General features: G+C 36.7%; 1 protein-coding gene across 4 annotated transcripts in view; it reads left to right on the top strand.

The window, feature by feature from the left end:
- Window positions 1-18747, top strand: part of LOC117333316 (huntingtin-interacting protein 1-like) — a 74974-nt gene that overhangs the window by 37509 nt on the left and 18718 nt on the right. For all 4 annotated transcript variants that reach the window (XM_033892555.1, XM_033892556.1, XM_033892557.1 and 1 more), the window contains 11 exons: window positions 2476-2565; window positions 4040-4126; window positions 4531-4638; window positions 5362-5427; window positions 11500-11678; window positions 12457-12546; window positions 12903-12965; window positions 13597-13697; window positions 13956-14185; window positions 14836-14897; window positions 15170-15283. In XM_033892555.1, coding sequence (XP_033748446.1) covers window positions 2476-2565; window positions 4040-4126; window positions 4531-4638; window positions 5362-5427; window positions 11500-11678; window positions 12457-12546; window positions 12903-12965; window positions 13597-13697; window positions 13956-14185; window positions 14836-14897; window positions 15170-15283 — 1190 coding nt within the window. The remainder of the gene's footprint in view (window positions 1-2475; window positions 2566-4039; window positions 4127-4530; window positions 4639-5361; window positions 5428-11499; window positions 11679-12456; window positions 12547-12902; window positions 12966-13596; window positions 13698-13955; window positions 14186-14835; window positions 14898-15169; window positions 15284-18747) is intronic.

The following is an 18747-nucleotide window of genomic DNA, read 5'->3' as shown; positions in this document are numbered from 1 at the left end:
TACACACTTCTGTCTCCATCACACAGCTCACAGGTGTACACACCTGTGTCTCTATCACACAGCTCACATGTGTATAAACTTCTGTTAATTAAAAAGTCTAGATCAGTCCAGTCATGTCATCAACAAGATGATGCATATATAGTGCCTTTAATTTTGCCATGTCGAATTTCTATATTTCTTATGAGTATCTTATGAGTTTTTATCAAACAAGTAGTTATCTTAAAGGTCTCCAGGTACAGTGGTCACAGACCTGTATAAAGGTTTCCAGGTACACTGGTCACAGGTCTGTATAAAGGTCTCCAGGTACACTGGTCACAGGTCTGTATAAAGGTTTCCAGGTACACTGGTCACAGACCTGTATAAAGGTTTCCAGGTACACCGGTCACAGGTCTGTATAAAGGTTTCCAGTCACACTGGTCACAGACCTGTATAAAGGTTTCCAGTCACACTGGTCACAGACCTGTATAAAGGTCTCTAGTCACACTGGTCACAGACCTGTATAAAGGTTTCCAGTCACACTGGTCACAGGCCTGTATAAAGGTTTCCAGGTACACTGGTCACAGACCTGTATAAAGGTTTCCAGGTACACTGGTCACAGACCTGTATAAAGGTTTCCAGTCACACTGGTCACAGACCTGTATAAAGGTTTCCAGGTACACTGGTCACAGACCTGTATAAAGGTTTCCAGGTACACTGGTCACAGACCTGTATAAAGGTCTCCAGGTACACTGGTCACAGGTCTGTATAAAGGTCTCCAGGTACACTGGTCACAGACCTGTATAAAGGTTTCCAGGTACACTGGTCACAGACCTGTATAAAGGTTTCCAGTCACACTGGTCACAGACCTGTATAAAGGTTTCCAGGTACACTGGTCACAGACCTGTATAAAGGTTTCCAGGTACACTGGTCACAGGTCTGTATAAAGGTTTCCAGGTACACTGGTCACAGACCTGTATAAAGGTTTCCAGTCACACTGGTCACAGACCTGTATAAAGGTTTCCAGGTACACTGGTCACAGACCTGTATAAAGGTTTCCAGGTACACTGGTCACAGACCTGTATAAAGGTCTCCAGGTACACTGGTCACAGGTCTGTATAAAGGTCTCCAGGTACACTGGTCACAGGTCTGTATAAAGGTTTCCAGGTACACTGGTCACAGACCTGTATAAAGGTTTCCAGGTACACTGGTCACAGGTCTGTATAAAGGTATCCAGGTACACTGGTCACAGACCTGTATAAAGGTCTCCAGGTACACTAGTCACAGACCTGTATAAAGGTTTCCAGGTACACTGGTCACAGACCTGTATAAAGGTTTTCAGGTACGTATATACACTGGTCACAGACCTGTATAAAGGTTTCCAGTCACACTGGTCACAGACCTGTATAAAGGTCTCCAGGTACACCGGTCACAGGTCTGTATAAAGGTATCCAGGTACACTGGTCACAGACCTGTATAAAGGTTTCCAGGTACACTAGTCACAGACCTGTATAAAGGTTTCCAGGTACACTGGTCACAGACCTGTATAAAGGTTTCCAGGTACACTGGTCACAGACCTGTATAAAGGTATCCAGGTACACTGGTCACAGACCTGTATAAAGGTTTCCAGGTACACTGGTCACAGGTCTGTATAAAGGTATCCAGGTACACTGGTCACAGACCTGTATAAAGGTCTCCAGGTACACTAGTCACAGACCTGTATAAAGGTTTCCAGGTACACTGGTCACAGGTCTGTATAAAGGTTTCCAGGTACACTGGTCACAGACCTGTATAAAGGTTTTCAGGTACGTATATACACTGGTCACAGGTCTGTATAAAGGTTTCCAGGTACACTGGTCACAGACCTGTATAAAGGTCTCCAGGTACACTAGTCACAGACCTGTATAAAGGTCTCCAGGTACACTGGTCACAGGTCTGTATAAAGGTTTCCAGTCACACTGGTCACAGGTCTGTATAAAGGTCTCCAGGTACACTAGTCACAGACCTGTATAAAGGTTTCCAGGTACCCTGGTCACAGACCTGTATAAAGGTTTCCATGTACACTGGTCACAGACCTGTATAAAGGTCTCTAGTCACACTGGTCACAGGTCTGTATAAAGGTCTCTTAGTCACACTGGAGATGTAGATAAAGATGTAAAGCACATTTAATTTCGAAGAATTTGTTACATCAAAAAGAAGCCTAACTTTCCACATCAGGAAAATCATATAATGCTCCAGGTCCTACATGTGTATTTAATTGAGCCAATATTTGATGTCTTTTTCTAATTGTTGCCATTTTTACAGTCACTAGATATTTCAATTCTGAGAATGAGTATATCAGTTATGAGTGCAGGAGCTGGTCAAATTGAAACATTAAAATTCCAAACAAAATAGAAATGTGATATTTGTATAAAATTGAATTGAGATAGGAATGACTATATACATACCAATAAAGGCTGAAGTGTAGATTTCTGATTTCTGTATATTTATATATTACAGCTAAAGCTGTGGAGGAAGGTAGAGGATTCATACAAGATGCTCTAGACCAGTTTGAAAATCCAACACATATCGCTGTCAAGTGTACTGCAGGTATAGTAAAAATTCTAAAGTTATCTCACTACCTAATTTATCAGGCTATGCTATGACACTGCTTAATGTGTAAATTTGAAACTTGAGATTTAACAACATAATAAGTCTTCTAAAAAAATATCATTGACTTGCTATAAAGCTAACAGTGCTTTGAATTACCAAACTTTGTGTCCGTGTTATCCAAGTCTGATCACCTTTATAGCATTGAATGCCAAACATATACTGTATACCTGGTATTTTTCGACCCAGGTTATTTTCGCCCTTGAGCAACACGAAAGATATTCGCCCCGTTTTAATTTCGCCCTAAACTACTTTTAAGAAATGTTTTTTCCTAGTTTACAATCCTAAAATTCCGTTCGGAATTCTGGATACAATTGCACACGGAACATTCGGGATTTATTGAGTTCCCTCATGTTCATTTCTTTGCATATCCCGCTGAGGTGTGATATGTAATCAGGTGTGAAATATACAACGTTTACCTGTGTTCAGATTTACTTGTAGCCTATATTGATTCAAATAGTATCCGGTATGCATGGTCGATTTTAAGCAAACACGATGAGTGGTAAGTTCACCGTGCCGTGACTAATTACTGACCAGTGTTTTCTCTTGTTCATTTGTCATCGATGGAAGCCACAAGCATCGGTGAACTCATAAAATCTGTCTTCACAATGGCAAGAATTTGATGCTATTTTGTGTGCAACATTTTAAACAATGACTGGATTTTAAAAGTTATTTAGTATTTATAGTTTTTTTTAAATCATATATACTACACCTAGTTCGCTGTCTTAGCCCATATTCTCGATTTAACTCAACGTGACATTGCAAATTTACTAGGCCTAGATTTAGATCTAGATTTTATTTCTCATGCATAGATTGGAATAAAACAATAAATTATTTTATAAATTTAGTGTAAATATATAACACATGCTGCTTGTAATTGTATAGAATAAAACACACTTGAAAAGTACGAGGGTATGTTTTGGATCCGACTACAATTAGCCTTTGTACGATAACTTGTAAATCCTGCAATTGAGTTTGAAATTTTCACCGTCATCTTAAATTCGCCCTATCGTCAAAGGGCGAAAATGGCAAAAATTAAACGGGGGCGAAAATTACCAGGTATACAGTATACATCTAATAAAAACTCCCAGTGGAAAGTGATTTAAACATCAGAAGTCAAAAAAATATTGATAACTTTGACCAGAACAACTGGGCTGACACTGTATGAAACAAGAACAAATAAAGAAAAAGCTTTATATACACCTACTGAAAAATCTGTTGACAATGCATGTATTTGTCAGCAATGTTGATGAACAGCAAGAAGGTCTCGCTCATGTTCTATTATGTTTGTGATCTTCAACTATAACAATAGATTAATGAAACGGAACAGAACTAGACAATGATTAAATCTACTTTCTATCAGAGTTCTGAAACAGGACAGAACTAGACAATGATTAAATCTACTTTCTATCAGAATTCCTTCTCATGCGAGCCGAACCAGTGCTGACGTGTCTGGACAGCCTGAAGAATGCCCACAGTATCTACAGTATTGACAAGAAAGGTGAGCTACAATATGGGTATCTGCTGCGGTTGAATATGCAGAAGGGCAAGTGAGGTGATGTGTGGTTTCTGTCCATTGTCATCCTGCATCTATCTGACATCATTTATTCCCCTTTGAACAACATAAAAACAAAAGAATTAGAATTATTATGGTATTTAGCTGGAAATGACCCATATTAGTTACAGGAGTTAGATATTTTGGAATTTGTCCAACAAAGTCTACAGAAAGAAATGATTTTAATAACTTTTCAAGATAGACAAGCTAACAACTTTGTTAAACTTCTCAAATAAATTATTTTGATTGATAACTGAATGAAAAAGTGAATAAAGGGTGAGCAATGCAGGTCCATTACACCTCTTGTTTCTATGAAATTTATTGAAGGCATTTCTATGTTTCCTTTTCAGATCTGGAGGCTTTGGTGAAGTCCATCACCTCTTACTCTCATCATATGGGAGACTGTGTCTTACATGGTATAGCTACCACCCACTCAGCACAGCTGGAGGCTGGAGAAGGTAAGAATTGAAAAAATATTATATCGTGATAACCATCCACCACCCACTCATCACAGCTGGAGGGTGGAGAAGGTAAGAATTTAAAAAAAATCTCGTAATAACCATCCACCACCCACTCATCACAGCTGGAGACTGGAGAAGGTAAGAATTTAAAAAAAATCTTGTGATAACCATCCACCACCTACCCATCACAGCTGGATGCTGGAGAAGGTAAGAATTGAAAAAATATTATATCGTAATAACCATCCACCACCCACTCACCACAGCTGGAGACTGGAGAAGGTAAGAATTTAAAAAAAATCTCGTGATAACAATCCACCACCCACTCATCACAGCTGGAGACTGGAGAAGGTAAGAATTTAAAAAAAATCTCGTGATAACCATCCACCACCCACTCACCACAGCTGGAGGCTGGAGAAGGTAAGAATTGTAAAATCTGATTTCTCTATAAAAACCCACCACCACTCAGCACACCTCTCTCACTCGTCAGCTGAAAGGCCTCAAGGCCGTAATAGCGGATGTAAAACCCGTTAAATAAATAGCACACCTTTCATCAGCTGAATGGCTGCAAGGCCATAATAAGGGACATAAAACCCATTAAAATCATATAGCTCAACTGGAGGCAGATAAAGGAAATAATTGTAAAATTTGTTTTCCTTATAACCACCTTCCACCACACAAAATTTTCAGAGTTATATGATAATTGTTTTCAATCTCTTTCAGAACTTGGAAATGCATGCAGAGAAGCAGGTGATATGGGTCTGAAGCTATTGGATGCCATTGAAGCAGGTAAAAATGAAAAACAATCCCGCCAGAATGACCGACATTGACTACCATTACGGTTCTTAGTTCCTCGATGATACCTTCCGTTATATTACTTAGATGTTCAGACTCATCCTACAGGTGTAGCCATTTCATGAGATTTGTAAAAAAAAAACTCTTGAAAAATACATCATATTTCATATGTGGAAACCATTTTTGACACAAACGTAAGTTTGAGTCTATGTCAGCGCTTTTGAGGTGTAGCTGACAAAATCTACGATGCCCTCTGGCGGATACTGCCTTGGCCAATCTAACCGTTGCTTTACAGTAACTCCGTAATGCTATGCAGTAAATATTTGTAAATATCGTAAATATTCACGATAAAAAATGACATATAGTAAAGTTCAGCTATAAAAAAATTACCTTTTGTTTTGTTGACACAAACGTAGACACAAACGTAAGTTTGAGTCTATGTCAGCGCTTTTGAGGGCTCTGGCGGATACTGCTGTTGGCCAATCTAAATGTTGCTTTACAGTAACTCCGTAATGTTATGCAGTAAATATTTGTTTAACTTCACGATAAAAAATAACATACAGTGAAGTTCAGCTATTAAAAAAAATCACCTTTTGTTTTGTTGTATTTTAAAAGCTGACAGGACAATGTGTTTTTTTTTGGCATTTTCGTTCGCTCTGACACAACTTCCACTGCCACTTCACAATCATATTCTATCACAAAAAAAAATTAGTCCCGTGACTTACGGAGTCAAATGCAACACTGCAGTTTCGTTAGATATATGACAAAACAACAGAACCTCACAAATAGATAGTTTTCAAAGTATTTAATTTAAGTATGTTCTGTCGATGATACGTAAGAATATTTTTCCGCGTTGAACGCATTAGATTTCACGCGGAATGATACAATCGAGTTTTCGCTGGCGCCATATTGCTGCTTACCTGTGACCCGGAAGAAAAATCTACTAACATCACGCTGAATTTTCATCATCGACATCTATGTGTTTTTTTTCTTTGGTGGCATGTTACTGAATGGGTTATAATATTGATAAAGTTTCGTCGGAATATCGTTGTTATTTTGTACATTGAAAAATCACTCATCCAGCATCCGATTTTGTCCGCCATCTTTCAGTAATGTAAACAATAATAAAAGAAAGAGTAGGTGATCAAACCCAACTTTGAATGTCATTTTCTCACTGAAATATTAACTTGCATGTGATTGATGTAGTCTGCAGATGGTTAGATTATATAGATGTTTTTTTACGAAAGAAAAAAAGTTGTCTATTCATCATGACAATATCACAACAATGGCAGTCGAGTACCATACGCACAAAAAGTTAAATAAATTCTCACTGAATAGGGTTTCGAAATGTCAAATGGACTTGTGAATATTAATATTGACTTCGGATCTATTGATTATATCCTACGTAATGCACATGAAGTTTTTCGTTTACAGAATGCGTACCGCATTAACGTGGCTGTCTGCATGCAGATGTAGACGTCACTGAAAATTTCATCTCTAATTATAGCGACTGATTCTTTTTTTCTAATATTCGTGATGGTTTAAAAAAAATAGAAAATGATCTATCATTATCATTTGAAATATTACATAACAGTCGAAGCATATTATAAAAAAGAAAGGGGTCTACGATGTACATCTACATAGACCTTTATTATGTTTGGTGGAGTTTTGAACGCTTCAGGGACGGTTAAAGGGCAGTAACTCGTTAGAAAACACCATTTTTCATGGAAATGTACTGATTGCTAAATTTAACCAGAGATATTTAAAGGCAGTGGAAATGTTATATTCCTACATCTGCGGTTTTTTCTGTCTTAAATCATTTCAGCTTCTGAATTAAATTAACCTTTAAACTAATGCACAGTAAAGTATTGATAAATCAATGCAAATAATTTATTATCACTTAGATTTATTATTATTATTTAATCTTTTTTTCTTTACAACACTAGTACATATTATTTGAGAAGAACAGCAAAAATTACTAAGTTCATTATTCTTCTAAACAACAAAAATTTGTAAAACTTTTTTGTGTTGTGCATATATCCTATTGTGAAATAACTTGGCATGACTAAAGATAATAGTATTGTCTTGATGACTGTTACATACTATATCATAGGTTGAGTTAAATAATTATTTTCTTCTTGTCAATTATGGTAAATGGTGAAAACACATTTTTTTCATTTAAATTGTTAAGTCGGTTTAATGTTCAAATTCAGATTAATTTAATTAAAGCAACTATTAATAATGTATATATGTGTTAACTTTTCTGACAAAGTCTTCAAGTAACCTGATTATATTTGACAGAGAATCAAAATAAGTAATTTTGTTGTTAAGAATAGTGGGCTTAGCCATTTACAACTGTTTAGATTCTACTTAATAAGGTTTGATTTTTAACATTTTGGCAAATTTATCTTATCAATATCCAATTTAGTTTTAAAGATAAGCAGTACTTCCATCTTTATGAAAATAAAAATTACTTCAGTGTTCTAATAATTTAAACACATGAACAATTGAAAGAAATACATTTGTATGAAAAGCATTCATAATGGACTTTGAAGAATGCTACTACATGTACAGTTCATCCAGTTTGGGCATTCGAACTACATTTTCATCAGACAGATGCTGCAGATTAAAAAAAAACCTCTGATTTTGAAATCGATGATATCAATACGTATAGCTACATTCACATCTCACTAACATTAATTAACATGATATATATACCATACATACATATATATATGTATCATGCAGTTACAGTTATGTATATGGTACATATACTATTGCGGAGAATATTTGATGCAATGTACATAAGTGAAAAACAAAATTCCACTTCAAATTGATTTGAACTGTACATGTGAATGAATGTGTTTTTGTTGTATAGATGATTTGTAGCTACACAGTATGGAGTGTAAACATATAACGTAGAGTGCTATATGAAAATCATGTTCACTCTTAAGAAACTGTCTCAAGTCTGAGCTGATATGAGCATGTAATTCTAAGTTTTGAATATAGTGCTTAGTTTAATGTGCCCGTCGTGATGGTATACCCTGCCCTGTCTACATCCGCATTCTACGCTTCCAGAGTCTGTTTATCAGACCCAGGTGTTTTTAACCCACCATCATCAGATGGTGGGCTATTCAAATCGCCCTGCGTCAGTGGTCCGTCCGTCCCTCCATCCATAAACAATTCTTGTTATCGCTATTTCTCAAAGTACTGAAGGGATCTTCTAAAATTTCATAGGTTTCTCTTGGTTTCTAGTTATGCATATTGCATTTTGAGACCAATCGGAAAACAATATGGCCGACAGGCAGCCATCTTAGGTTTTGACAATTGAAGTTTGTTATTGCTATTTCTCAGAAAGCACTGAATTGATCTTTCTCAAATTTCATATGTAGGTTCCTCTTGGTGCTAACATTAGTTATGCATATTGCATTTTGAGACCAATCGGAAAACAATAAGGCCGATAGGCAGCCATCTTTGATTTTGTCAATTGAAGTTTGTTATCACTATTTCTCAGAAAGTGTTGACGGGATCTTTTTCAAATTTCATAAGTAGGTTCCCCTCGGTGCCTAGTTATGCATATTGCGTTTTGAGACTAATCGGAAAACAACATGGCCGACAGGCAGCCATCTTGGATTTGGACAATTGAAGTTTGTTATCGCAATTTCTCAAAAAGTGCTGAAGGGATCTTTCTAAAAATTGATATGTAGGTTTCCCTTGGTGGGTGGTTATGCATAATGCATTTTGAGACCAATCGGAAAACAATATGGCCGACAGGCAGCCATCTTAGGTTTTGACAATTGAAGTTTGTTATTGCTATTTCTCAGAAAGCACTGAATTGATCTTTCTCAAATTTCATATGTAGGTTCCTCTTGGTGCTTACATTAATTATGCATATTGCATTTTGAGACCAATCGGAAAACAATATGGCCGACAGGCAGCCATCTTGGATTTGGACAATTGAAGTTTGTTATCACTATTTCTCAGAAAGTGCTGAAGGGATCTTTCTCAAATTTTATATGTAGGTTCCCCTCGGTGCCTAGTTATGGATATTGCATTTTGAGACTAATCCGAAAACAACATGGCCGACAGGCAGCCATATTGTATTTTGACAATTGAAGTTTGTTATCGCTATTTTACAGAAGGCACTGAAGGGATAGAACAATCTGCCACAAAATATCATTCAAAACCTTGACATAACATCATTCAAACCAGGGCTCGCACACACGATAAAATCCTAAAACAATCACACAAATGTTTTTAACCTGAGCTCTCTCTTATCTAAAAGCTGGTAGCTAGATGGGGCGCTACATCAAATGTATAAATATTTTTTCAAATGCTAATGATAATGATAATTTGTGAAGCGCTTATAGGCATGGGATCCTCAAAAGTTTGAAAAGAAAGGCCTCATTAATTTTACAGGTAATCTAGGACCTTCATATTACATCTACAACTACGTATACATTAACCCATTGAAGATGTCAAATAAGATTACCCGAGTACCTATTCTGAAAATTAGCTGCCAAGACGCACTTGCAATCAAAAGTAGATATGAATTTCTTTTCTTGCCAATATTTTGTCCTAGTCCTAATCAGGTATTGGTGATGTTCCATACAAAGTTGACCATGTCCCCACTAAACAAAAGCAGTTAAAATAATTTGTTTTCGTTTGTGTCTTCAGTACTTTCAGTACTTTGATTTCCAGACTGATAGCAGATCTAAAATGGATTTATTTTCACTCCCTGTCTCTTTCTTTGGTGATGTAACAAAGCAAGTGATGTCATTAGGTATGATGTCACAGTTAAAACAATGAGAGCAGCCAATCACAGCTCTGATTGGTGTTATACCACAAACAAAATGTGTATCGGGTATTCTGACACTGATAACAGGGTAGTTATGTGATGGATGACAACAGGGTAGTTATATTATTACACTGATAACAGGGTAGTTATGTGATGGATGTTATTACACTGATAACAGGGTAGTTATGTAATGGATGTTATTACACTGATAACAGGGTAGTTATGTGATGTGTTATGACACTGATAACAGGGTAGTTATGTGATGGATGTTATTACACTGACAACAGGGTAATTATGTGGCGGGTGTTATAATGATAACAGGGTAGTTATGTGATGGATGTTATTACACTGATAACAGGGTAGTTATATGATGGATGTTATTACACTGATAACAGGGTAGTTATGTGATGGGTGTTATGGCACTGATAACAGGGTAGTTATGTGATGTGTTATTACACTGATAACAGGGTAGTTATGTGGTGTGTTATTACACTGATAACAGTGTAGTTATGTGGTGTATTATTACACTGATAACAGAGTAGTTATGTGATGTGTTATTACACTGATAACAGAGTAGTTTTGTGCTGGATGTTATTACACTGATAACAGGGTAGTTATGTGGTGTGTTATTACACTGATAACAGAGTAGTTATGTGATGTGTTATGACACTGATAACAGGGTAGTTATGTGATGGATGTTATTACACTGATAACAGGGTAGTTATGTGATGTGTTATGACACTGATAACAGGGTAGTTATGTAATGGATGTTATTACACTGATAACAGGGTAGTTATGTGATGTGTTATTACACTGATAACAGGGTAGTTATGTGATGGGTGTTATGGCACTGATAACAGGGTAGTTATATGATGGATGTTATTACACTGATAACAGAGTAGTTATGTGATGTGTTATTACACTGATAACAGGGTAGTTATGTAATGGATGTTATTACACTGATAACAGGGTAGTTATGTGGTGGGGGTTATTACACTGATAACAGGGTAGTTATGTGATGGATGTTATTACACTAATAACAGGGTAGTTATGTGATGTGTTATGACACTGATAACAGGTTAGTTATGTGATGGATTTTATTACACTGATAACAGGGTAGTTATGTGATGGGTGTTATTACACTGATAACAGGGTAGTTATGTGATGTGTTATGACACTGATAACAGGTTAGTTATGTGATGGATGTTATTACACTGATAACAGGGTGGTTATAAATTGATAACATATCTGTGTTTGCCTACTGACAGGAGGATTTATAAACACTGAGGTAGATCAGACTGTTCAGAGTGTGAAGAGACTGATGAACCTTGCTGAGGCACTTGTCCCCAAGATGGTGGACATCAAAGAAGGAGAGATTGGGGACTTGGTAGAGAATGAAATGAGTGCCACTAACTCAGCTATTGAACAGGCTGCTCAGAGAATTGAGGTTTGTCTGTTCTCAACAAGTGTTAACCATGTTTGTATAGAAATGTTTGAAAAAAAGTATTGTGAAAGATGACCAAATATACAATGTTATATACTCAATTGTCTATATTGCCGACAATGGCAAGTGTAGTCTACGATCATGCATGGCTGAACATCAGCTTCGGGACGATGTGACATACACCTTCGCTTAGAAAAGGCAGCTCGTTACGTACATTCACAACAAAAGAATGAAAAAAATTGTACATGAATTTATAATTTGGCCATGTTTTTACGGAAAATTAAAATTGAAAAAATTTAACGTTTTGAGAATTGTTATTGAGTAATAGACAACAATATGGTCGATAGTGCAGTTTATGACAGGCCTTGAAGCTGATACTAACATTCAATAGGTACCATATTCTTATTGAACATCGATAAATGCATACATGTAATGATGTTGTATCTATAAAGTGTTTATTTAAAAGAATTACCCCTTTCCCCTTTTGTGTTAATCTTTGAACATCATGTTTACATTTTTGTGTTAAGCATTGAAACATCATGTTTATACTTTTCTGATAGTCATTGAAACATTGGGTTTACACTTTTATTTTAAGCATGGAAACATCATGTTTACACTTTCGTGATAAGCATGGAAAAAATCATGTTTACACTTTCGTATTAGTCATTGAAACATCATGTTTACACTTTTGTGTTAAGCATTGAAACATCATGTTTACACTTTCATGTTAGTCTTTGAAACATTGTTTTTACAATTTTGTGTTCTGTTTTTGTCCTGACAGGAAATGCTGCATAAGAACAGGTCTGATAACTCTGGTGTGGAACTCCAGGTCAACGAGGGAATATTGGACTCGTGTACAGGACTGATGGAGGTGTGTTAGACACAACTTGTCTTCAGACTCTGATATTTGGTCACCAATTGCAAGTTTATTGTAGTTTTATAGTCACTCACTATTATCTGAAAACTTTGTTTACAATGTGATAAAGTTTGACTATGTAGGTAAAATATCCATTGTTATTTCTATCTACAAATCAATTACTGTCAGCCAGTAGGAATTTGCGGCAATAAAATGAAATTACAGTGGTACCAATGATCACATCTCAGTTAACAAAACCCAAGACTGTAATCAGAGAAGCTGCATTTTGTAAAATTTATTATTCTGATAAAATGTTTTGACATATATCCAGAAGTTCGTTTGTAATTAATCTAATACTTTCCTTCAAACAGGCCATCAAAATTCTGTTGTCCAAGTCGCGTGATCTACAGAAGGAAATTGTGTCCCAAGGACGAGTAAGTTACAATGAACTTTAAATAAGATACTTATATCATAGTAACAGATTTAAACAAGGCGTTTCTTAACAAAATACTTTATTATAACAGTTTACTACCCTGTGAAGCTATTGGCTGGATTATATAGTAGACATGGGTACTGTCATAGGTAAAATCTCACCTCACATTGTATACTATACTTCAAACTAGCATTAGGGGATGAGTTCTACACTGGAATCTATATTGTAATATACCAATATTTTAACAAAACAAATTTGCAATATTTACACTTAAGGTAAAATAGACATAGTAAGTATAAATAAGGTTTTGTATTGTTATGAAACATGTTTGACCCCGGGAAATAATAGTTAATCCCCACAGCATCCCTCAAATCAAATATTGGTACCCTAATTATAAAGGGGTTTACTGATGCCTTTCAACAGTTGCATCAAAAACTTAACATTTAGAAACCAACACTGACACCAACGCTAATGCTCCCAAAATTGTAACTTTTTTCGAAAAATGCTCCAAAATTATTATTATAAATAAGTGAATGGTTTCTTAGGTGGAATTATTGGATCCTAACTATTCAAGAGATTATAGAAATTCAAGAGATATGAATTAACATAATTTTTCTGTTGTTGAACTCCAGGGAACATCTTCCAGTAAGGAATTCTACAAGAAGAACCATCGATGGACAGAGGGTTTACTGTCTGCTGCTAAAGCTGTCGGCTTTGGTGCTACAACTCTTATGTAAGATCTCCGGAATAGTTAGATCGTCTTGATCATCTCATGAGTATAATTTTTTCTTTATTATGAATTTCTTAATTCCAATCATTTCCTATAATGATTGATTTTCTGTTGTAAGATATCTTGAAAAATCTTAAAATCATAATCATAAAATTACATTTGATTAAAAAGTTATGAGGATATGAATGATGTTGGAAATAGACACATCGGAGCTCTACGGGTGTTTTTAAAAAACCTTAACCTTTATGTTGAATTTTCCAGGGAAGCTGCAGACAAAGTAATGAAGGGCGAGGGAAAGTTTGAAGAACTTATCGTTTGTTCAAATGAGATAGCTGCCAGTACAGCACAGCTTGTTGTTGCATCTAAGGTCAAGGCTGACCGTCGTAGCGAAAAGCTTAGAGCTTTGTCAGAAGCCTCAAAAGGAGTTTCTACATCAACAGGCAAAGTGGTGGGGTCAGCTCGAGAGGGGTCACAGAGGATAGAGGAACAGAGTGAGTATCTCTTTGTGTTTGTCGGGAGGGCCCAAAGAGGATAGAGGAACAGAGTGAGTATCTCTTTGTGTTTGTCGGGAGGGCCCAAAGAGGATAGAGGAACAGAGTGAGTATCTCTTTGTGTTTGTCGGGAGGGGTCACAGAGGATGAGGAACAGAGTGAGTATGTCTTTCTGTTGGTCGGGAGGGGTCACAGAGGATGAGGAACAGAGTGAGTATGTCTTTCTGTTGGTCGGGAGGAGTCACAGAGGATGAGGAACAGAGTGAGTATGTCTTTCTGTTGGTCGGGAGGGGTCACAGAGGATGAGGAACAGAGTGAGTATGTCTTTCTATTGGTCGGGAGGGGTCACAGAGGATGAGCAACAGAGTGAGTATGTCTTTCTGTTGGTTGGGAGGGGTCACAGAGGATGAGCAACAGAGTGAGTATGTCTTTCTGTTGGTCGGGAGGGTCACAGAGGATGAGGAACAGAGTGAGTATGTCTTTCTGTTGGTCGGGAGGGGTCACAGAGGATGAGGAACAGAGTGAGTATGTCTTTCTATTGGTTGGGAAGGGTCGCACAGTATAGAGCTAGGATATATGACAGTAAATGGATTGACATGCATTAAGAAGTGTGTGTCAACAATTATGACCTGATATGTATTTTCTTGCAGGCCTGATGGATTTTTCCAAACTTACACTACATCAGACAAAGAAGAATGAAATGCAGTCCCAGGTAAGTACTCAGTCGTTAATATGTCAGATAATAATCTGAATAAAAAAGTTTCAATAGAAAAAAGTGCCAAAAGTTTTTCCTACAGGTTTCCATATGTCTGGTTTTTATGACATGGTCATCTAGCCAGGATCAATATATGTTTTAGTATTGTCACTAGGTTATGCTTATATATTGTGATGTTCTTATTCTGCATAAGGTTCTGTGTATATGATAAAGTAAACAATTAAAAGACGTCTGATAGAGATGGTATACATGTATAACTGTTTTAACAGGTGCGATTGTTGGAGCTTGAAAGAGAATTAGAACTTGAGAGATTAAAGCTGGCAGAACTGAGGAAACAACACTACCAGCTAGCAGGGGAAAGTGAAGGCTGGGAGGTTGGACAGGTAGGTGTGGCTACATGTAACTGGGTGAGGATAAATATGTTAATGGTATGGGTGTGGCTAACATAATGTTGTACATGTGGACGTGACTAATTATGTTAATGAAGTGGGTGTGGCTAATTATGTTAATGAAGTGGATGTGGCTAATTATGTTAATGAGAAAAGAACATTTATTTACAAGCTGGCAGACTGTGAGATGGGACAAACCAAGAAGCTTTCAAATTGGTACATATTAAGTTTATGGTTGGGTTAAATTAAATTAATGAGGAAACTACTTTTATCAATTTGCTAGAAGGTGGACAATTGGTTGTGAAGCAGACATAAACTATAGTAACCTGAACCAACATGCAAAGTGCCTTGTAAATACTTTTATCTACACTGACAGATTAGATACTAGCCATTGTTTGCAGTGAGGGGACCTGTTTTCTCTTACGGGACTATTCTTAAAAACATGTTGTGTGTTGTAGTGTTGATAAACAAGATTTCATTCATTCACAATTCAATTCAACCATTCAACCTGGTCAGAAGTTTCTGGTGTCCATGTAACCTGGTCAATTATGTCTTTTGTCTGTGTAACCTGGTCAGTTGTTTTTGTTGTCTGTGTAACCTGGTCAGTAGTTTCTGTTGTCTGTGTAAGCTTGGTCAGTAATTCCAGGTGTCCATGTAACCTGGTCAGTTGTTTCTGTTATCTGTGTAACCTGGTCAATAATTTCTGTTATCTGTGTAACCTGGTCAGTAGTTTCTGTTGTCTGTGTAACCTGGTCAGTTGTTTTTGTTGTCTGTGTAACCTGGTCAATAGTTTCTGTTGTCTATGTAACCTGGTCAGTAGTTTCTGTTGTCTATGTAACCTGGTCAATAGTTTCTGTTGTCTATGTAACCTGGTCAATAATTTCTGTTGTCTGTGTAACCTGGTCAGTAGGTTATGTTGTCTGTGTAACCTGGTCAATAGTTTCTGTTGTCTGTGTAACCTGGTCAGTAGTGTCTGCTGTCCGTGTAACCTGGTCAGTAGTTTCTGTTGTCTGTGTAACCTGGTCAATAGTTTCTGCTGTCCGTGTAACCTGGTCAGTAGTTTCTGTTGTCTGTGTAACCTGGTCAGTAGTTTCTGCTGTCCGTGTAACCTGGTCAGTAGTTTCTCTTGTCTGTGTAACCTGGTCAGTAGTTTCTGGTGTCTGTGTAACCTGGTCAGTAGTTTCTGCTGTCTGTGTAACCTGGTCAGTAGTTTCTGCTGTCTGGGTAACCTGGTCACTAGTTTCTGTTGTCCATGTAACCTGGTCAGTAGTTTCTGTTGTCTGTGTAAGCTTGGTCAGTAATTCCTGGTGTCCATGTAACCTGGTCAGTAGTTTCTGTTGTCTGTGTAAGCTTGGTCAGTAATTCCTGGTGTCCATGTAACCTGGTCAGTTGTTTTTGTTGTCTGTGTAACCTGGTCAGTTGTTTTTGTTGTCTGTGTAACCTGGTCAATAGTTCCTGGTGTCCATGTAACCTGGTCAATAGTTCCTGGTGTCCATGTAACCTGGTCAGTAATTCCAGGTGTCCATGTAACCTGGTCAGTAGTTTCTGTTGTCTATGTAACCTGGTCAATAGTTCCTGGTGTCCATGTAACCTGGTCAGTAGTTTCTGTTGTCTATGTAACCTGGTCAGTAGTTTCTGTTGTCTGTGTAACCTGGTCAGTAGTTTCTGTTGTCTGTGTAACCTGGTCAATAGTTTCTGTTGTCTATGTAACCTGGTCAGTAGGTTATGTTGTCTATGTAACCTGGTCAGTAGGTTATGTTGTCTATGTAACCTGGTCAGTAGTTTCTGTTGTCTGTGTAACCTTGTCAGTAGTTTCTGCTGTCTGTGTAACCTGGTCACTAGTTTCTGCTGTCTGTGTTTTACAGGGACCATTTCTTACTACAATGGTAAGTTTGTGAAGAATGCATGAGCAAGCCTATGTGTTCAAACAAACACAAATGTGTATACATACAGAACATTATGTATCATTCGTGTGTTGGAAATATCATTTTTACTTTATGGTCTTAATTAAGTGTGAATTAGAAATTGAAAGCATCTTAATTTATACCCAGATGTATTATATACAGTGATCTCTCCCATGTTGGTCAGAAACCAAAAAATAGTAAGATTTCTTTAGAACTGTTCATGTGTGTAGCTTGCGTATGTAACTTTTAGTTAACTGTTAAGAAATTCTTTAAATTCCTTTAATTCTACAGTTGTTAGTTAATTTATATGTGTTGTCTGTCTTTATCTGTTCATGATTTACTATTTTATTATCCAAATCTGCCATGTCAGTGCTATGGAATTCATGAGGAATGCCTGTATAGTAGCAATTTTTCAAAATCAAAAATTAGGTCTAAACAACATCACAGAATGATTGTATGAATATCATTGTACAGTCAACCCCTACTAACTCTAACTCCTAATTATGTATAAGGGCCATGCACTTTTCCCAGGAATATGAGATATTCAAGTTATCAAAAGTAATAAGCTCCAAGATTAAATTCTTTTTGATCTGAAAACCAAATAGTTTTAGAATAGAAGTTAAAATGAGGATGTTAATTGGGAATTTGCCTCCATGTTAAGGACAAATCTTTTACTTTACACTGCCATTTCTTGCAAGAGGGAATTTCTTGCAGTAGCAGAATATCACTCAATTTTGATAGGTGCTTATTGTTAAAATTTAGTATACAATATTCCAATACTTATTAATGTCCCATATTCCTTTTATATCCTACTATCCAGGACATCACGTATTATGTCACCTACACCTGCCAAAATTCACATGCGGGTGGTGAAATGTACTGAAATTGGGACATAGACCCCGATGTTTTTTACACCAAAATTTGACGTCAGGATGGAGAAAATAAATGGCTTGCAATAAACTTCCTTTTATATGATTAATGTGTAGTACCAGTAGTTCTTAATAGTTAAATTGTTTCCATATTAATTGGTTAACATGTCTAAATTCTAGAATCCTTCCACTGAAATGATTAACAAGCTCTGTCAAACCAATATTTAGATAATACAATGTATATTTAAATGTTGGCAATATTTGTATGATTTTCTCTGATATCCATTATTAACATTTGTATAGTGTTGTTGAATTTCTTTTTGTTTCATGTACTTGTTTTTAGCTCGCTAGGACAAAGTCCACTGGCAGCATAAGCATCCAGAAAGCTAGCTAGGTTATAGATTTTATACAACAGTATTGTGTTAATACTAATGAGGATACAGCTTAGGTATTTAACTGTGTGTTCCTTTTGACAAGACTTCTCCATTGGTAAAACATTTGCGGCGCTGCTTTCCTTGAAGGTGACCTTTGACCTACTTTTGATCAACTTTAACCTTGACCACTATATGTTAACTGTACGAGATAGGGTTGTCATATTTGACATATGCTTCCCTCATAGTAAGACCTTTCCATTCATACTACATTTGAGTACCTGCTGACCTTGACTGTGACCTTTGACCTACTT

The sequence above is a fragment of the Pecten maximus genome, chromosome 8, assembly GCF_902652985.1.
Source record: "Pecten maximus chromosome 8, xPecMax1.1, whole genome shotgun sequence".
In the NCBI taxonomy this organism is placed as follows: domain Eukaryota; kingdom Metazoa; phylum Mollusca; class Bivalvia; order Pectinida; family Pectinidae; genus Pecten; species Pecten maximus.
This window is presented reverse-complemented; position numbering and strand designations above follow the sequence as displayed.